This window comes from Nuphar pumila, chromosome 12 (genome assembly GCF_984573655.1).
Source record: "Nuphar pumila chromosome 12, dmNupPumi1.hap1.1, whole genome shotgun sequence".
Classification (NCBI taxonomy): Eukaryota; Viridiplantae; Streptophyta; class Magnoliopsida; order Nymphaeales; family Nymphaeaceae; genus Nuphar; species Nuphar pumila.
The window spans coordinates 5,151,050-5,171,958 of NC_143260.1; the positions used below are offsets into that span (position 1 = coordinate 5,151,050).

The window sequence follows — 20,909 nt, forward strand, 5'->3', positions numbered from 1 at the left end:
ATAGCGAGAGCAAGAATGCAAGAAACTTCTTATAGCAATTGTAAAACTGCATAGAGAGGGGGGTCCTGTGGATCTTAGGGCAAAACCAATTGTTACAACACTTAGAGAGGGTGAAAAGGTATTACATCAGGTAGAACAAAGGAAAAAGCTTGGTAGTCCAGAATACGCTCTCCCGCCTAAGTCAGCACCGTTCTCGGTGCTATTCGCTATTCGTGAGGGTCCTTGCCGCCCTTTTCCCCTTATACTTCGCCAGTTCCATTGGCTTTAGTTTTTGTTTCTCACATCGGATCGTCAATGTGTTTCCACCATTCCCAGTGTTGCCAATACCGCCGATTTCATTTCTAAGTAATCTTTTTAAGACTCGATACCTTTCTCGGAGTTTACAAAACTCGGTCTCTTGGGTGCCCAGCTAGTTAAACTCTTGGAACGTGACCTTCAATTCTTCGACCTCAGCCCTCACATCACCATCTAGCTTCATAAAATAATCTTGTGCCCTCTTGACAACATTAAAACTTTCTCGGATGTCTGCCGAGAAAGGGTGAAAAGGTATTACATCAGGTAGAACAAAGGAAAAAGATTGGTAGTCCAGAATACGCTCTCCCGCCTAAGTCAGCACCGTTCTCGGTGCTATTCGCTATTCGTGAGGGTCCTTGCCGCCCTTTTTCCCTTATACTTTGCCAGTTCCATTGGCTTTAGTTTTTGTTTCTCACATCGGATCGTCAATGTGTTTCCACCATTCCCAGTGTTGCCAATACCGCCGATTTCATTTCTAAGTAATCTTTTTAAGACTCGATACCTTTCTCGAAGTTTACAAAACTCGGTCTCTTGGGTGCCCAGCTAGTTCAACTCTTGGAACGTGACCTTCAATTCTTCGACCTCAGCCCTCACATCACCATCTAGCTTCATAAAATAATATTGTGCCCTCTTGACAACATTAAAACTTTCTCGGATGTCTGCCGATAATTCTAATAACCTTTTCTCAACCTTTGTCACTTGTTTCTTTAACGGGCCAACCATTTCCTCCAGGTGGGAACCTTCTATTCTGCCTCTACAACAACTGTTTCTTTAACGGGCCAACCACTGCCTCTACAACAACTTTTTTTTTCTGCCCTCTTTTCTTTACAGGGTTTCCCAAAGAGTTCGCTTACTTTTGAATCTATACTGAACTGAAACAATCGCCGAGGGTTTAAGTACCGAACCTTCTTTTCCTTCCCCAGCTCTCGAGCATGCTATGATACCAGTTGTCACGGGCTTAATGAAGCTCATGCGACACTTGGTGAGCTCGACCAGGTCAGCTTGACAAGCCTAGGGAAAACGGTCACAACCACACAACAAAGAGTGCAAGATTGCAACCGGGCGCACCAGCATAGTCACATAGAGAGAGCAAGAAGGCATAGAGCAAGAGATATAGAGAAATAATGCAAGAAACTTCTTATAGCAATTGTAAAACTGTATAGAGGGAGGGGGGCTCCCGTATCACTTTGTATACGGGAGAACTTTAAAGCAAAACCCATTGTTACAACACTTAGAGAGTGAAGAGGTATTACATCAGGTAGAACAAAGAGAAAAGCTTGGCGGTCTGGAACACTGTGATTGTTGAATGGAGAACCTATCACTCATTGCTGCAAAATCATCTCTAAGACAGTATCGCCAAACGGATAGACAATGTGGAAATGACAAAGTTCAGCTGATCTCAGCTTCATAGTCGTATGCTGTCATACGTATATTCCCAAACCTAACTCTTTTGGTTCAGTTTCAACCATCCATGCTGGCCTGTTCAAATATAAGCATTAGTCCAAAATGCAAGAAAGTGTGCAACACTGCAACAACAAAAGCAATACATGCAGTAGGAAGAGAAAGATACTTGTTCATTACGAAGTTAATGGTTCCTTTCGATGCACGTTCAAGGAGAGCTTTTCTAGCCTCAACTGAGATTCCTTCAGGCTGTGAAAATTACTGATAGAGTTTAACAGGCTTCCATGGAAATGTTTCCCCAAATCAAGAATCCCATAATTACAAACTTGTGAATATTCTGGTGCATTTCCTACCTCTTCTGGGAACCAAACTCCTGGCTGAGTACTTCCTTCAAGAATTGCCATTACGAATGCAGCTGTAGCAGTTCCCACTGATCTGACATGAATAATAAAAAAGACATCATGACACGGTAAAGGCATGTGCTTCCTGCGTGATAAAACAAAAGGATTTGCAGAATACACATTAATATAATCTCTGTTTTTACAGACATTCACGAGGTCATATACCACAACCAGTTCAGTGGTATATGTCATGAAAGAATAATCACAGATATCCCCAGAACTGTTTTCAAATTCAAATAATACATCCAAATTGCACTCATCCAACTTATGTTTATTGTGCCATTTTATCGATATCCAGGCAAGGTACCAAAATGGTTATCACCATTAATCGGTGCAATGAAATATCAGAAAAAAACAATTAATATGGGAATCAATTGTAAAGGCACGGCAATCAGAGAAGCATCTGATCAGAACTTACTCTGATAGTCTTTTGTGGCTGTAAATACCAACTGTACTCCGCCCATTTGAGCACTCCAGATCCACCTGCATAGAACCAATGCGAAAATTGATAGAAATATAAAATGAAGAGTTCGAATGTACAACCTTATTTAGATTTGTTTTTTACTATGTCAGAGAGAGAGAGAGAGAGAGAGAGAGAGAGAGAGAGAGAGAGAGAGAGAGAGAGAGAGTTTAAAATCTTTCAACCTATGAAGTTGCTAGCAAATTTAAATAAGCAAATGTAGTAATAGATTCCTACATGAAATCTAGTCAAGCTGAGGTAATAACTTACTCTCATTGACACACGTTCTCCTGCAATTCCATCAAATGCTCGAACAAGTGGGTCAAACAATGTTACCAGTTGCTGGACCTTGCCCCTGTCCCTCAGAATTTCCTGCATTACTTCCACGGGTGCAGTTCAAGGTTAAAAACACATAGGCTGCCTACTTTGCAAACAGAAAAAATTCCAATCTATAGGTAATTTAAGCAGCGGTCATGAAAATTATAAACAACAGGTTTTATCGAGAGAAAAGAAGAGTTCAAGCAGTAAAAGCAGAAGAGAAAAGACTGCAAAGAGGGGGAAATTTTGTCCACAAAAATTGGGTCAGAAATACCCAAGTAGGATCCAGATGCATGGGTCTTGGATTCTACCCAACCCAATAACCTTACCTGACTCATTAGACAGTCAGCTTGGTTCTATTGGGTTGGCCTCAGTTCAGGCTTGCATCAGCACCCAACACATTGACCCTTCATGATACCTCATGTGTTGCAGTATGACTGGGTCAAACAATAGGAAAAACGATTGCTTCTTTGAAGAACTTGATACCATAACCTTTAGCTACAGTCAGTGAGAGTTACAGACTATGTTACACGGACACTCCATTTTGCCCTCCGTACCCATGTCGTACCCATGTCGACACACATGTCCCCATGTTGACACGCATTGACACCTGGACACGCCATTTTAACCTCTGTGCATACAAGTTTGTATTCAATTTATAATTTATAATTATATTTTCAAATTATAACTTTATATTTTCAGTATATAATATATATTTTAGATATAGCACATATATTTAGATTATATTCAGTTTATTTTATATTTATGTGATATTTAATGTATATAGCTGTGTCCCCGTATCCATATTTTTTGGAATTGCCGCATCGTACCTCCGTACCCATACCCGTACCCAGGTGACATAGGTTAGACTTCCCTAATCCTTAAATTTCCACAGCAAAACATTTTCGAGAAATCCTGATAAACATAATTTTGAATATTAAAAGATTGGCATGCAATAGCCCTGTAAGGGTCATTTCAATTGTACTTGAAATACAAAATGAAATCATTTAAGAAGATTACCGCAGGGACCAGATTTGCTATTGCCAACATCCCCCAATTCCAGAAGAAGGGTGCTGTACCAAACCTTGCACTCACAGTTGGCACTCCTAACACTTCATGAGTGCTTCTAACTTCAGGTAAGTTCCTGCAATAAAATGTGCATATGTGAGAAATACTTTCACTTTTTGTTCTTCATCTTGCCTGAATGTGGAATATTCAAGAAATAGTAAGAAATTCACAGTTTTGTAAGACAGCAATAAAGAAAGCAAGATAAGGACAAATAAGATGCACCCCTTTGACGTATTCTTTTCAAGAGGAAACATGTTCACAGATATATGTTACCAGAATTCAAAGGATAAGTTGATAATTCAGCATGAGAAAAATACAGAAATCCAATACTTGTTGCTAAATGATGCAACTTACAACAGATAAACATCTCTCTTTCCAATCCCTTTTCCAAAGTCAATGTTAAGCATCCCACTATATGGTCTTAATTTGATTTTTTGCCCTGATAAAAGAATATATTAGGATCATTACATATTTATTTAGGTGAATCATTCAAATCAAGAACATAGTAGTTTTAGATATGGTATTACCTACCTTTATTATAGGCAACGACGTCTTCTCCAAGAAGCAGAAAACTAGTGGCTAATATGGTTGGACCAGCCCCACCAGAACCAGCTGTATAATAGTAGAATCTGCAGACAATATTAAATAGAAATTCAATAAGATTCTGTTGGGAGCATATAGGCTAATATGTATCCCCCCCCAATAGAAACATCGATCCTCCATACCAGCATAAGTAGGCCAAGTAATTATTTATATAACATCATAGTAAAAAAATATCACTGATATTTCAGGAATAACATGAACTTATGACAAGTTTATACAGATTGATAACAAGGGCACACCTTATTACAATGGTTTGAAATATTAAAATAATCAGTAGATATTATCACAAAAACAATGTGATACACACGTATTTACAAAAAAATAAATTGAAACCTTCTTGCTTTACTTTTTTATTTGTCTACCTTTATGCAAATCTAAAGATACCATGTATAGTCTTTTCTTTTTTTTCTATTTTCATTTTCGAAACAATAAAAGATTATTCTGAAAATTTGTGATCGTCTGCAGTGTTTTTCATTGTTCATGAAGTTCACTGCTATTAGTAAGACTTATTACCAACATTGACGTAACAGACTATCTGTCATAGGATAATACGCTTTTATTCTGTGAGCTCCATTAACAGAGTAGATAAGAATGACGCCATTAAGCATAATTTGTGAGCTCTTATTACTGAGCATAATCAAGAAGAAACTTGCATTGATGTGTAGGACCAAGTGGCACAATGTAAACTTACCTTAGCCTCTCTGGTTCATAAGTGCCTTCATTTCTTGCAAGGCGTACGAGCTCAGCTGCCATCACTGTCGATACGGGCAGAAATTCATCACATGTTAGTATGATGCACATGAAAAGGGTTTGCATCCAAAAGAAAATCTTTTTTGGAGAAAATTTGTAGCTGATCAGAAGATGGGATTCACATCCTACTGAGGGTCTTACAAAGGCTAGCAAAATACTGGACTTGAGGGTCTTAAAAGTGCTCTTCACACAATTAAGAAAACAGAGATTACAACAATAAAATACAAAACGTTCAGGAGATCCTTTTGTGAATAAGACTATACTACATATGGGCCGTGTTGATAATCAGTTGACTGCTTATCAGTCAATATCAAAAGTGTGTGTGAACTAAATTTTAAATTCTCAAAGTTTCAAACTACTTCCAACATACATCATTGGATATTTTTATAAACATCATCAGCAAATAACACTAGAATGAAATAGATCATAGATTGAATTAGCCATTTTAATCAAATGATAAAGTAGCCTGCAATAGGATTGCAGGCCCAGAACAACTTTGGAAAAAGATAGTGAATCACTAATTCAAATGCAGATGAATGCACGACCCGGCACCATACATCTGTATCTATCACACTCAATGGCTACATTTTTGGGATCTTTGTATAGTTTGCAGATGAGCATATGGACTATCAAGCACATAGGTATTCATCATTTATTGGAAGTAGACATGATGTACAATACCACAGTTTTCAGATTACCCCAAACATCCTAAAACAGAGTTGGTTTGACTGAACTTCCATGCTACATCATTTGTACAAATTGTTCCAATAGGGATCGTGTATGTGAATGAGCAGCTCACATCCAGTACACTGACCTTATACACGGTATAATCATCCCAAGACCAATTGCTCTGACAAACTGCATTGAGGTTGAATGTCAATATGCACCTAATATGCAGATTGAAGCCCTAAATGGTGGACTCTCCATGTAAGACACACTAATTTTACTTAATTTAGGTGCCCCTGATCCTATCAGATATGTCGTCTATGTTAAACCAAACCCAATCTCGGATCGTGACACCTGCTACAAGAATCCAAGAAACATATCACATTTATAAGCAGGCAATCATTTGGCTATTGTCAATGGAGTTACAAGTTCAAACAGCACAATCAATGACGTGATTCACTGAAATTCAGAGGCACAAGGGACCTCATTCTCAGATGCTAATTGCACATAATTAACATAGCAAACAGAGTACATACAAATCATTAACAAATCACTGAGACCACCAATAAGTGCTCTCAAAAAGCAGTGCAACCATTTGAGGAACTGAAAAAGTAAGAAATGTCTAGCACAGCCTGCAAATCTGGTGCTGATATCAAGCCAATGAAATAGAAAAGTTCACTAGGATATATCATACTCATCTTTGTCTTGCAATCAACTAATTTTAGTAAGGAATTTGGAACCACTAAAGCTAGTTTCACATATTCATACTCGGTCAGGAAACCAAATACAGCAATAAAGTCTCCAGCCACTTAACCAAGTAAAATAGAACCGAGTTACACTGGATTTCACGTAAAGAAAAATTTTCTTGACACACACCATTGCTCACTCCAGGGTATATTCCACCAGTTGTTATTGCTGAAACATTAGCATCCACTGCTTTCTGGTGAACAGATTTTGCCCGATATGCATAGGTCGTATCATCACATACATCCAGATAGGCAGTCTGATAAAGTATGGAGAGTAAATATCAAAAAAGAACCATGTAAGGCCAACATACATAATCAAAATAACCCACACCACATATTATCACAATGGTGATACCATTTGAGTATAATAGCTGTAGGAGGAACTAGACATGCTCGCGTTTCTATGATTTTTCATCTACATATGTACATCCATTTTTAGTGCATGAAGCTCATAAAAGTTGATTGTATCTGTTGACCTTGGTAGAAATTGCAGCTTCAAGTACATTGCACTTCTCTCCCTGCTGAAAAGGCCCAGCTGCATGAACTACAAGGTCTACATCTGCAGCCGGTAACATGCAATTCAGTGAGAAAAGGAATGTTTACTACTCGAAGGAAGATCAAACAAATATCTGCATGTCTTTGGCACCTTAAATATCGATTTAGAATGACAAGTGCACATCCTCCATACTACAATTTCAGACTTTAGTGTTGTATCATACAGAGTTATCATATCTTTTTCTTATAGCATGCAAAAAGGCCTAAATAGTCACCATTAAGAGAAAAGCTGAAAGCATTTATAATAGGCTATATATAAAGTTACAAGATCAATCATGCATTATAATGGAGAAACTGTAAAAAATAATATACATGCACCTTTCAAAGCTTCCACCAATGCATCTATATTATTGATGTTGACTTCAACAAACTCGGAGTTTTCACCAAGTTTAGACACTAATGCAGCACCTCTTTCCCTGCCATACAAGGCAATTTAATCAATTTAGTGTCTAACCTGAACATTATTATTCACTTACTGCAATGTAGTACAAGAGAACTTCTGAAAACTGCATCCATCCCAATAAATACCATGAGAATCCATGTGAAAATACAACTTTTGATCACACCAAGACATCCTTAAATTTAGCATGGAATTGATTGAGTTACTGAAATAAATAATGCCATACAAAATGAAAACAAATGAGCATTTGATTATCAAACTCATTTTAGTCCTTTTAGGTTCATAACAACAAAATGGTCTTACATGTGAATTTAAATATATTAGCCTGGCCAAATGTAACCAGTTTCTACTCTTGAGTATGGTTCAAATCAATGTTGTAAATCCTGTGGTTGAGGCCCTCCTGACTAGCAGGTGGCTGCGAGGTCTGGAGGCCACAGATCTCTTGTGGTCAAATTCCAGAGGGGTCTCTAGGTAGGCATTCCCATGATTTTAAGAAGGTAGCCAGCTGTGAGGATAACCATGTCACCTGGGGTTTAGTGGTTTACCATTCGGGCAACTGAATGGGTTCCTCATCATCATCATAAAAAAAAAGGAACTGTATCTACTTTGCATAAAACATAGAGTTAGATAAAAGATAAATAACTATGCAGATACAGAAAAACCAAACATAAATATATGCATGCAAATATATATATATATATATATATATATATATATATATATATATATTATATGGTTAATATTTGGTGCTATTGAAGGCATGGATCTATTGAGCCGGAAATCATAGGTTCCAGCTTTATCACCTCAATTTAACAGCATAGATGTGTTCAGCATTATTTGTTTGCTAAGGAACAAACCTTGGCTCATGTTATTTTGATTTTTTTTTGAGAAGATGTTATTTCAATTTAAAAATATGATTTTTTGAGTTGTAAAATTTTAGAGCATTGTGGGCATTGAATTTTGTATCCCTTGAAAAACCTGCTTACATGTCACAACCACATCATTCAAAACTCATTTTCTACTAAACAAATCATGAAGATCACAACCATAAGGTTCCATCTATAAAAAAAATCGAAAAGTTATGAGAAAGTGATTTATACTTAATAATTATGTGCCTTCAATAGTACCAAATATTAACCCATATATATATATATATATATATATATATATATATATATAATGTAAGAACTGAACATATTAGGCCCCATTTCTCATTTTGCCCCGTTCTTCCCTATAGGTTTTAAGTGTTTTATGATAGATCTGAACTGTTAGATGTGTTTAGCATGATTAATTTAGTGAGAATCGACTCTTGGATCATGTTTTTTCGAGGAAAAAACATGATTTTATGAGTCTGGAAAAACTGGTAGCTTCATAGCCATTGATTTTGAATCACCAGAAAACCTTTATACAGGTCAGATTTTGGCGATCCAAAAGCTGGTTCCCACTAAACAAAACCTATGGATCACATCTACGGTGTTAGACTTGAGAAAAAATACGATTTTTGAAGGGGCCTAACGGGACCTAACGAAAAAGGGGGGCCTAAGGAACGCATTACTCTATATACAGGTCAGATTTTGGCGATCCAAAAGCTAGTTCCCACTAAACAAAACCTATGGATCACATCTACGATGTTAGACTTGAGAAAAAATACGATTTTTCGAAGGGGCCTAACAGGACCTAACGAAAAAGGGGGGCCTAAGGAATGCATTACTCTATATGTATATCTATCTATCTATCTATCTATCTATCTATCTATATATATATATATATATATATATATATATATATATATATATATATATATATATATATATATATATGTGTGTGTGTGTGTGTGTGTGTGTGTGTGTAGAAAGTATGTTTGCAAACTAAACTCTCATAAGTGACAAAATAACCATTATACAGTCAAATGCCCTGGGATTTAACTCAAAGAAATTCCAGCAATATCATAAATTTCCATAATCAAAATCCTCAGATTATGATGTCAATCATATAAATATACATAAATATATACATGTGAGATATTACACACGCTCACGCATAAGATTAATATTTAATCATGCCATTTGTACTGTATTATCTAGTGGCGAATCTCCATCAATTCATTTTTGTAGAGCCCCAAAATTTTTGGATGGTAAATTTTTTGGTGCTTTGTGTGCCATTGATTTTTGAAGCACTTGAAAAACTCGTTACATCACAATTGCATGACACAAAAGCATGTTTATCGCTGAACAAGCCATGCATATAATACAGACAAGGCCTGATTTCAGAAAGCAGTCCAAACACATATACACACAATTTAAGATCTGATATCCAACAAAACCATAGAACCGGTACATACAAACCAAAACTCTAAAATCTCGACATTAATTGCGGCAAGAAAACTTAATCAATTTCCAGGAGAATTGCGAAACAAACAAAAAAAGATTCACTTAGACAGTCTCGAAATCCCGGTGGTCGCCAAGAAATGGCAATGGCCGCGAAGAAATGGCGAAACAGGAAAGGCTAACGAAAACCTGTTTCTCCCGGCGACGGCGATGCGGAGGTCGGAGCAAAGCTTGGAGAGGGCGACGGCCGTTGATCCGCCGACCCTGCCTGTGCCCCCGAGAATCAGAACCCTGGATTTATCGACCCCTCTTCTCTCCCTCTTCACCAAACCCTCCGATGACGGCCCCGCGATCGCTCCTCCCAATTTCAAACTGGCCATCTCTCTCTCTCTCTATCTCTGCCTGCGGGTTCCAACGGTCAGTTTTCTCTTATGCTTTCCCCTTATCCGTTGATATGACGTGGCGCTTAGTTTGAAAGCGGTGACGTGCCATTTTGGAAAGCGCACGAAGGTGACTGGATTTTTCTTTTGATTTTTACTGGAAGAAACCGCCTCAAGATCAGGTACCTAGCGGCGCTGGCTCCTATTGTAAAACTCCAAGAGCTTACCCCCCTCGTCCTCAGGGAGTCGGTCTCTATGCTTTCACTTGTGCAGCAGAGATGACGCTTATAGGATTTGAACCTAGACCACTGGCCTAACGGCCTAAGTTATGAAAGTGATTGGTTGGTTTGGATCATTTCGAGCTCTACTGAACCGAGGTCTAGGGAGCAATGGAAGAGTTAACTCGTGATGAACCGATTCAGACCAAGGGTTGGTCGGCTCTGGTTCGTGGGCTTGCTAGTCATGTGTCAGAGTTACTAGAGTAAGAAGTGGATACGAGAAACTTTGCCTGGTTAGGTGGGTTCCCTCAAGACATTCAAGTTGAAGGATAGTTTGATAGGGTATGTAACTCTCTTACTGTATGACTACAAAGTGGCGGGGAGGAGGAGGTTTTACATCCATGAAGAGCGATTAACAAAAGGACGATTTATAAATCCATCTTTAACCTTCATGCATAAGTGGTTGGTACCAACTACCAATGATTTTTTTTATAAAAAAGTAACAAATGGCTAAAAACAAGAAGAAAAAATGACAACAATTAAATAAAGCTAAGACATGTTTTTTACTTAAAAATGAATTTTAAGCATTTTCACAAAATACCCTTGTAGAAATGTTTAAAATGCAACTAAAAGAAGTATAATTTGTAACATGGAAACTAAGTTTTAAACGAAAAGAAGCTCTTTTGCATAAGAACAGTGGCTCCGTTTTCCGAGAAGTCAAATCCCTCCTCAAGCTGAAGACTCCTTCACAAACGCTCCACTCTCCCTCCCATCTTTCTCTTCCCCCCCTGAAGTCTGTTCAACGATTCTCAGATTTTTCGTACACTTGTAGGGTTTTCTTCGGCTCTCGACAATGGCGGCCGTCGAGAAATCGGGCGATTTGGAGGAAGTACTGAAGCCGTTCCACCACAGGGCAGCGGAAGCAGAGGTCAATTTCTCTCTCTCTCTCTCTCTCTCAACTGATCAGATTTAGTTTTATCCCGTCGTTCAAAATCGTGTTATTTGATTTTGTATCAATGTAAAGGGGACGATGATTCCGTGAATTTGGAGTTACGATTTTCCCTATTTCATCTTCCTGCAAATCGGTTTCGTTCTGTATTGTTTGTTTGATTTTCGCATTCACTCCGTTTATCTTGACGATACCGTGAACATGCTTAGGTGGTGTTTGGTTGCAACCACCTATCCAGATAAACACGGAGAAGGTGACATCTTCTATTATAGAGGATAATGCGATTTCCCAGCTTATCCCGTTTATCTCTGTAAGTGGGTGGTGCACCCAACCCCCCCCTACTATTTTTGTATAGTGACAAAGGTGCTATTATTTGTCACCCTTGTTTTTTTTGGGGGGGTTATGATATCGTACACTCTCAATATCTAGAACTTGAGAGCACATCTTCTCTTATTATTGGACGACAATATTGCTGAAGATTGTAAGATCATTGTCCAATCCTGAGTCTGGATGAAAGAGGTCTAGGGTACTTTCACCTATGTAGATGATCATTATCTATTTCTGTATAAAGAAGATGATTACTATCTTCTTTTTTTCTAGCTAAAGAACTATGTCACTTCGTCAGTCTTAATGATACCATAAGCACACAGTTATAAAGTTAATTATCATGTCTAATGATTGGACGAACGCAATGAAAGACAAACTGAATCTATTGAGAAAAACAATGTTTGGGAATTATCTGATCTGCCTGAAAGCAGAAAAGCTATTGGATACTATGGGTTTTGGAGTTAAAATATGTCATGCTACCTCTTCACGGACATCCAATTGAAGGAGCTAACTTAACATTTTTTAATCCAAGATCACAAGTAAAGGATATGAATCTGGGATTGAAATGAGCTGAGCATCTCACAACCTCAGCTCGAGCTTGTTTATTTAATAGATGCGCCAAGGTCAAACTCAATCTGGAGCCTGTTTAGTTAAACCAATTGAGCTTGAACATGATTTTGATGTGCGTATATATAAAAAAAAAACATTTGTCACACAAGATGCTTATTGTCTAACGGTTTTATGATTTTCTCTCAAGTGAGACATGAGTCACATGACAGTTTCAAATCCTGGCCCCTCCTTTACAAAAGTAACTTTTTTCTTTTCTTAAGGAATGACTAAGCTTGAGATTAGCTATTGATTTGAGCTTGCTGAGTCTGACTGAGCAAGTTTGCACATGCATGTGTATGCTCATTACAAGCTCAGGCGATGCACCAAGACTTGGACTACCTGGGCTCATGCTTGATTTGGCCGAGCTCATATACAACCACAGTGTCCAGGTATGGTCTTGGTGAATCTGGATGTACCACGACAACTTCGACGCACAAGGGTGTGCTCCTTCAACTAGATAAGACTAAGAGTTAAATGCATAGTCACCTGTATTGTTCAAGCTAATTTTTTGGCAAGGGATTTTCTTGGGGATATTTTGAAAAAGTGTTTTTTTCTCAAAAAAATCTTGGGAAAAAGAAGATTTATAATTTGAAAAGGTATAAATAATAATAAGAAATATAGGAAAATAATAGATTTTGTATTAGTTTTCTGCAGAAGTATAAAGAAACAAAATTTAAAAGTTTTTGAAATACAAAAGAAACAAAAAATAGAAAAACTGAACTTAAAATATACAAAAGTAAGATTTTTTAAAAATATTGCAAAAATATAATGATAATAGTGCAATAATATCGGGATATTTTCATTTTGGTGATATTCTGAAAATATCATGATATTTTGTCAATATTATCAGCCTACCTCAAAATGGCTATAATATCGTGATATTTTCAAAATTTCAATGGTATCAATGACTTTGGTTAGAAGGTTTTCTTGAAATCCAGGTTTCGAAGATGCTGAATGTGAATGCTGATTCTCTGATTCATTATATGATGTTTTGATCATTCAGATAAAGTGATTGTGAAATTAGGTGTTCTGCTATGAACCCTGATTAGGGTTATCTAGAACTACCAAGGAACTAATGATCAACTAGGCCCCTTTCATATTATCATAATGGGTTACATGTTGTGTCTCAAAATTAGCTTTGCACTTGCAAAATTTTTTATACTGGGGCAATCATGTAACTTTTCAAAGCCACCTTATTGTAGATTTGGAGAATTGTATACGTGAATGCATCAACCAGCAGAGTTAAATTACTGCCTAGTTTCTGATGCACACTAAAATAATTTACACAGGTCATGGACTCATTTGTAGTCCCAAAACTTTATGTACTGAGCAGTAACTCATTGTAGTTATCGGGTTCATAGTTGCCATAAGCTCCCTGGCTTCTTACAAATATACTTCCTAAGAAATGTGCCTCAGGATCATGGAACTACATGCTTCCAAAGTTCTAGGGGAAGCATGCTTCCAAAATCATTCTTCCAAAAAATAGGAAGCTCGTCCCCTGATATGAGAATCGAGCTTACCTGAGATTGGAAGTGTATTGCTCTTACTAAATGACTCATGCTTCCTTTTAAAAAATCACACTTTTCATATAAAACCTCCATACATGAGGGGTGTTTGTTGGTAAAACAAGCTAAAAAATGTATTCAAGTGAAAACACATGCTGCAACCATTGCTTTCTTATTGCTTCCCACTCTTTTTCCAGTTTCCACTGCTTTATACTTGCATTCCCTGAGCATCAGGGTATCTCTTAAACACATGCTTCTCACCTTCTGCTTTGTGCATCACTTTTTGCTGCCCACTTGCTGGTACGAGCATCCCAAGTGCATTAAGCCCATACACTGGGAGAATTATGCATTATTACATTCATATTTAATACACATGATAGTTATTCTTGGTTATAAGTGTGCACATGCATGCACACAAACTCTTAAAGTGGAGTTGATGGCTTTTAAACGTTCAACATTTCTTTTTGTTGAACCAGGCATAGCCACTTCACCCCACCTGTAGGGCTTAGATCTACTATTTTGCTGCTATGCTAGTGCAAGTGGAATCTTTCTTTCATATGCTATATTTTCCTCGTGATAAGAGTCTGACCGTTCACTCATAATTTGTGATTAACAAAAATGCTAATAATGCTTTTCCTGTAGCTCTTCTGTTAGCCTGCAGGATTTATGTGTCTAAAGACCTTATCATTCACTTCAAGAAAGTGGTTTTATTTGTTTTTTGTTTAACCTTGTCCTTTTGATAATGAAGATTACTTAAAGGGCTACACCAGATTTGTTTCTTAGTTGAATATTGGTTTTCAGCTGTCACATAGAAATGAACATGCTTGCTGTGACGTGGGCGCTTTGTAAAATTAAGATGCAATGACACACACGACACCCCTCAAAAGCATACACATTCATAACATTCATAACACCTGTATGATTGTGTACATCCAAATTTCTTAACCTAAAGCAATAAAGCATGAATACAATCTTCAGTGCAGATTTTTTAACAACTTGGTCCACTAATAATATACATTAAATACATTGTCTAAGATAAAATTGGCATGCATGTTATCAGTGACAATTTTAGAAGGAAAAAAATGCATGCAACTACAGAGAAACAGATGAAGTTTGGGTCTTGGTGTTAACTCTCTGATGAAGATTTGATTGTGTCCATGAAGTGTCTGGTGCTGTGTCTACTTCGGCAGCTTGGGCATAAGACACTCATGCCAAGTAAAGTGTCCATGTGACAGTTTTGTAGATTTTGTTCATCTTATACAATTTCATCTTCTTTGCTTTATAAACTAATCATTTTTTATCTTCCTTTTTTTGTTTTTAAAATTTTTAAGATCTCACTTAGATTAAATGTTCATATTGATAACTAACGATTTGTGATCTGTAGGAACGGTTGACAAGACTGGAAGTCCTATTAGAAACTAAGGAAGGTATATCATCGTGTCTAATTTAAAATTAGAAATTCTATAAGTATGATGGATTGAACCCATTTATTTGGTTTGGCAGGACACTCCACTTCTGCTAATGAGGAGTTGTTGTTGCAATTGAAGGACCTGAAGGCCAAATTAGAAACTGCAGAAGCTGAGAAGACATGTCAAAGAACAGAGGTCTTTGTTATACTGGTTCTTTTTTTACTCTTTTATCTTTTGTGAATATGTTATTGAATTTTTTCTTCTTTTTAGGCTTTGAAGGAAGTGCAAAAACTTGAAACTGAAAATACTAAGCTTCAATATCGAATTCTTCATCTTGTTCGAGCTCTGGAAGATGCAGACAAGATGTTGACATCTTATAAAGGTAGTCTTTTGTTTAAACCTCATGAACTTCTTTTTAGGTTTAGCTTGTTCTTTTATATTATAATTCTTATCATTATGTCTGTTAAATGTTGCACAAGCCCACTGAAAAGTTGAGAAAAGAAAATAAAGAAAGAATGTGCACACATTTTATTAGCCATTGATTCTTTAACCACTGATGCTTTATCCATTGAACTCATTCATTTCATATTGTTTATCAGACTTGGAATGTAACGCCCCAAATTTCAACTCGCGAACCTTTTCAGAAAAACAGGCAAGAGACTAGAAATATCTCTTTCCTTAAGAGTTTGTTTATGAAATCAACGGAAGACTATTCTTTTGTTAAATTCAGAAAGGCAAGTTGACAACTTTGGGCGCGTTAACTAAAGAACCAAAACGCACAAACCATGCTACTTGCAAACACTTGGAAAAACCACTTTCATTTAAGAAATTCTCCAAATAGTACAAAATTCGGATATCCCAAGGAAAATCCGTTACAAAACCCCAAACGTCAAGGACGCGAGCTAAGAGCAGGAAGAAGAAAGTCTTGGAGCCATCTTGCCATCGCGCCATCGCCCGTGGTGTACCTAATCATCACCTGTACATATAGAATGAGTTAGTTTCACGAAAAACTAGTAGGTGCACAAGAGACTACAGGAAGCTGAATTATGTACATTTAATTCAGTAGGTTATGCAGTTTAAAGTAAATCTGCTGTTAAACAGGTAAGCATTGCAAGCAGGTAAATAGTGCAAACACGTAAGTAGTACAAGCGAGTAAGTAGTCTCAGCGAATAAATAGTGCAAGAGAGTAAGTAGTGCAAGAGAGTCAGTAGTGCGAGAGAGTCAGTAGTGCAAGCGAATAAGTAGTGCAAAAGAGTAAGTAGTGCAAGAGAGTCAGTAGTGCAAGACAGTAAGGAGTGCAAGCGAGTCTCACGACCCAACAACCAGTGTGAACAAACTTTATGTTTCGATATTACTGGCCTACGGGTACGCGCAGGCAAAACGTAGAAACAACTGAGACTAGTTCGGACGTTTGTTATTCTATGTATTTTCAATAACCCGAATAGCTAGTTGAGTCCGCTCCTAAAGGGACGACTTTAGCCGAGAGAGGATTCCCCAAAGGTTGAAAAGCAGTGCCACGGATGCATCCAACTTATGCAGAAGTGTTGAGCTAACTATTGTAGCTCCTTTCTCCTAACTCGAATGACTGGGGATGCCAGATCATTGCCCGTGGGGTGGTTGTTAACAACCTGTCCATTGGAGTTTTGTACCGCTCTGTCCTCTCTTTTGACAGACAACAAGAAGCGAATGGGTGCATTAGGGGTTGCTTAACTAACGACCCATTTTATGCTGTGGTCTTTAAACCACTCGAGCATCTTGCCTGTGAAGGCGAATATGAGGCTATTTTATGTGATTACAACATTGTGCATTTAGCACTATTCGAGGTCACACGACCGTCTCATCTGATCATCGCAGTACTAGACGTCTAGTGCACGACTGCAAGTACTCTAGGATGAAGGGGGTATAGCTCCTCAATAGAAGCCTCAACAGGAGTGTTTCACAAAGATGTAATGTTTATCAGCTTTACTTTTGACATTCTTTATCTTTTGAAATAGCCAATACCTTGTGCCAACATTATGCATGCGATTTTCTAGAATTTTATCCGCTATCGGGGTATTTACATGCCTCGCATGACTCGATACCGACCTCGATAGACGGGATACAAGTTTCTCAACAGAACCCCTACTAAGAAGTTCGCTCGAACCTCAACTCGTCTGCAGGACTGCGTACTCGAAGAGTCAGGATCCTTGCGAGGTATCCCTCTTCTTAGACGAAGATGTAACACTAGCTCTCAACTAAACTCTCGTCGCAAGAGAGAGAGAGTGGTGAATGCCCCTTGTATCCTCTACAAGGATGCCTTTAAGGCATACGCAAAGAGCGAAAACCTTCACGGCACGTCATCTGCAATAGCAAGGCAATACCAACACATATGCAAAAGCAAGAGCCTAGGCGCAAAGCGCGATGGCAAGGTGAAGGCGGTAAGCAGAAGTGCAACGCAAAACCTCGGCACAACGCGCGACAGCAATTAAAAACTGTAAGCAGGAGTGCAACGCAAAACCTCGGCATAACGCGCAACAACAAGTAAAAACTGTAAGCAGGAGTACAACGCAAAACCTCGGCGTGATGCGCGACGGCAAGTAAAGACTGATAGAAGGCAAAGGGCAAGGATCGCGAAACCGCGTCCTTGAGTTAAGTGCATACTCGTATAAATATATATATTTGTATATATATATATTTATTTAATGGTCATTTTTAGTTTAATTGAACTTAATTCAATTATCCAAGTCTTTCGTGCAATCTTTCCCTACCTCGGAGAGTTGCACGCTTGTTGGCGTCTGCAGGTGTACACGATTGACGACTCTGGTCGCGAAGAGCGAGCGGAATCCGTCGTAGCTGCAAATATGCGATATTAACATGCAACCAAGACAAAAGCAAAAATAAGGAGAAGACTCAACTTCTCCAATACATAGGGCTGGGGCTAGGGGTGGCAATCGTGTCGGGTTGGCGGGTCGACCCGACGGGTTGGCGGGTCAGCATACCTCAACCTGAACCCGACCCGTTTATTAAACGGGTCGGCTGTGGCAAACACGAACCCGACCCGTTTAATAAACAGGTAACCCGACATGACCCGCCAACCCATTTAATAAATGGGTTGGGTCGGGTAAACGAGTTCTCAGGTTTGCGGGTTGACGGGTCAGGTTGGCAGACGGGTTGGTGGGTCGGGTTGGCGGGTTGACCCACCCGCCTAACCCGTTTATTAAACGGGTCAGCTGGGTTGGCATACCCCTAACACGAACCCGACCCGTTTAATAAACGGGTTAGGCGGGTCGACCCGTTTATTAAACAGGTTCATTTTTTCCAAACCCGAACCTGCCTAAGAGGCGGGTTGGCGGGTCGTGTCAGGTTTTGCCACCCCTAGCTGGAACAGGGCCGAACGACTCTTGCCGCGAAAAGAACAGGTGCACGGGCCATCGACCCCCGCTGGTTATTTTAAAAAGGCAGGGGGCCATTGGTTCTTGTTGGAAAAGTACAAAAGGGCAGGGGTCGATGGCCCCTGCTGGAACAGTAAAAGGGGCAGGGGCCTTCGGCCTCTGCTGGAATAGCAAAAAAGGGCAGGGGCCTTCAGCCCCTGCTGGAATAATAAAAAGGGCAGGGGCCGATGACCCCTGCCAGGAAAATGAGCAAAGAGGGAGAGACGCAGGGGCCAACAGCCCCCCTGCGACTTTTGGGAGAGGAGGCAGGGGCCAAAGGCCCCTGTTGATTTGCCTAACAGGGAAACAAGACAGGGACCAAAGGCCCTTGTCGGTTCCTTAGAGGAATAGGAGGTAGGGAGGGGTCTCGACCCTCCCTGGTAGAGACAAAAGGGCAGACAGGGGCCCCAAAACCCCCTGTCGGAACCCTCCTCACAGGTGGCAGGGGTTTTACCCCTACCGACCTGTCGGCAACAGGTGGGGCTAAAACCCCTGTCGCACGACCCTTCTCCGTCGTAAACAACTGACCGGAAGGGGCTTTTGCCCCCGTCTGTCGATGACGGGGAGAAGAAGAGAAAAGAGGGAGAAGAGGCGGCGAAAGGGAAAAGAAAAAGGGGAGAAAGGCGTACCTGGTGGTCGTCGGAGGGAAGCTCGCCGGAAGGAAGGGGGTCGCCGATGAAGCTCCGGTCGGTCGACGATCGGAAAGGAGGTCGCAGGTGGCGGCGGGCTGACAATGGTCTCCGACGAATCGAGGAAGACGAGAGAGTCGGTGAGGGAGAGATAGTAAGAGAGAAGAGGCGAGAGAGCAAAGAGGGGAAAGGCAGTGAGGGGAGTTTCGTAACCCTCCTCCTGCCTGCCTCGCTGTCTTTAATGACAGCGAGAGACGGTGGTCCGGATCCGGCCCGAATTAAAACAAATTTTTTTTTTTGAGTTGTTACATGGAACCCTGAGCAACATGCAGTCTGACCTATAAAGTTTTTGGAAAAAATATCCTTTTTGCTTGATTGGCTAATTTTGATTGGTTTGAAGACGTATTCTTTGTCTCCAAAGGGAATTGGGCTTTCCAAGTGATTCCAAGATCAACAAGGAACTTGTTAGGTTCCTATTTATATGATGTAAAATGACTTGTCACCTCCCTCAATTTCTTCATGCTAGCCTATGCCCTAGACTCAGAAAGGGTGTTGATTCAGTGTGTGCTCTGGTGCAGTGTGCATGTGTGGGTCGGTTTTTTCGTGTATGCCCTGAGGATGGAGTGGTGGGTGGGGCGTGTGGGGGGCTGGGGATTGTGCAGTTGGATGTAAAGGACAGCTTGTTTGATTTTGTTATCCTTGTCTTGGATCAAACCTGCTTTTTCCTAGTCATACATGGGAATCTTATTCTTCTGGTAACATCCCTAATGGACCCATCTGGGTGGGGCTAGATCTTGCATTTCTGGAACAAACTGGTTCTCAACATTATTGGTTTTCATGTTCACCCACTTTCTGGTTTATGTTTTTTTTGTTTAGTGTTACATGTTTGTTGGTTTTTTTTGTTTTTGCAATGGTTAATTATGATTGATGTGCAGTTTTCATTTAATTCTTAATGTTTCCATCTATTATTCTACTTTTTCTTTTTTAATTTTAGTTTGATATGTAATTGTCCATTTCTCTCTCTTTTTTCCTGTATCCATATTTTGGGGTTCTTTAATCATCAGGTTGTCGTTCATGTCATTTTTTTCTTTTTCTTTCCTAAGAGTTTAATAATTTTGGGTGATAAATGTGCACCAAGTCATTCTAAAAGATATCAACATGCAATTGAAAACTATATTGGGTCAATGGATGTAATTTGTTATGGTCTATTTAGTATCAATGTACCTTTGTTAGTATGTCTAGAGAACGAACTTATATTTTACATTTCTCTATCTAACCATTGGAGAACACATTTTAACATGCAAAAGTGCTTTTTCTGAACCCTGTTGGTTATGGAGTGGACCATGACGTGCACGTGGCTAAGTAACAGGGACACTTCTAACCACTTGACAATAACACACCTGCATTGACATGATGTAGGTGTGGGTGTGGCACCTGATACGGTGGGACGTGGGTCAGATGCTGCATTTGGTGTAGATCCTAAC

At 39.2% G+C, this 20,909-nt stretch overlaps 2 protein-coding genes across 6 annotated transcripts in view; one reads left to right on the plus strand and one right to left on the minus strand.

Moving 5' to 3' along the window:
• Nucleotides 1-1,411: 1,411 nt before the first annotated feature.
• LOC149819755 (Saccharopine dehydrogenase) lies at nt 1,412-10,399 on the minus strand. 5 transcript variants are annotated; one of them, XR_016426695.1, is made up of 13 exons: nt 10,179-10,399; nt 7,581-7,678; nt 7,184-7,266; nt 6,838-6,964; nt 5,237-5,300; nt 4,474-4,571; nt 4,297-4,381; nt 3,895-4,018; nt 2,827-2,928; nt 2,515-2,579; nt 2,049-2,125; nt 1,865-1,944; nt 1,412-1,773 (listed from the first exon to the last, which is right to left on the minus strand). XR_016426695.1 is itself a non-coding variant. In XM_089983385.1 (13 exons), exons 1-13 carry the CDS (start codon nt 10,367-10,369, stop codon nt 1,716-1,718), a joined length of 1,257 nt encoding a protein of 418 aa, XP_089839511.1. In that variant the 5' UTR covers nt 10,370-10,399; the 3' UTR covers nt 1,412-1,715. The 5 variants fall into 5 exon arrangements, 4 of the variants coding, with proteins under 4 accessions (XP_089839511.1, XP_089839510.1, XP_089839513.1 ...); XM_089983385.1 differs by having other exon boundaries at nt 2,049-2,130; XM_089983384.1 differs by having other exon boundaries at nt 2,049-2,181.
• An 832-nt stretch (nt 10,400-11,231) lies between these two features.
• Nucleotides 11,232-20,909, plus strand: part of LOC149819756 (threonine-tRNA ligase 2) — a 29,752-nt gene continuing 20,074 nt past the window's right edge. The window contains exons 1-4 of the mRNA XM_089983388.1: nt 11,232-11,515; nt 15,362-15,404; nt 15,481-15,581; nt 15,657-15,768. Of these exons, the coding sequence (XP_089839514.1) occupies nt 11,441-11,515; nt 15,362-15,404; nt 15,481-15,581; nt 15,657-15,768 (331 nt within the window). The 5' untranslated portion in view covers nt 11,232-11,440. The remainder of the gene's footprint in view (nt 11,516-15,361; nt 15,405-15,480; nt 15,582-15,656; nt 15,769-20,909) is intronic.

Bases quoted from the DNA above. Each gene is read 5' to 3' on its own strand.
- LOC149819755 (XM_089983384.1), bottom strand. From the start codon at position 10,369: ATGGCCAGTTTGAAATTGGGAGGAGCGATCGCGGGGCCGTCATCGGAG. The intron at 5,301-6,837 runs GTGTGTGTCAAG...CCGTATCGACAG, and splicing joins ATACCCTGGAGTGAGCAATG to TGATGGCAGCTGAGCTCGTA. The intron at 1,945-2,048 runs GTAGGAAATGCA...TAATTTTCACAG, and splicing joins GAGTTTGGTTCCCAGAAGAG to CCTGAAGGAATCTCAGTTGA.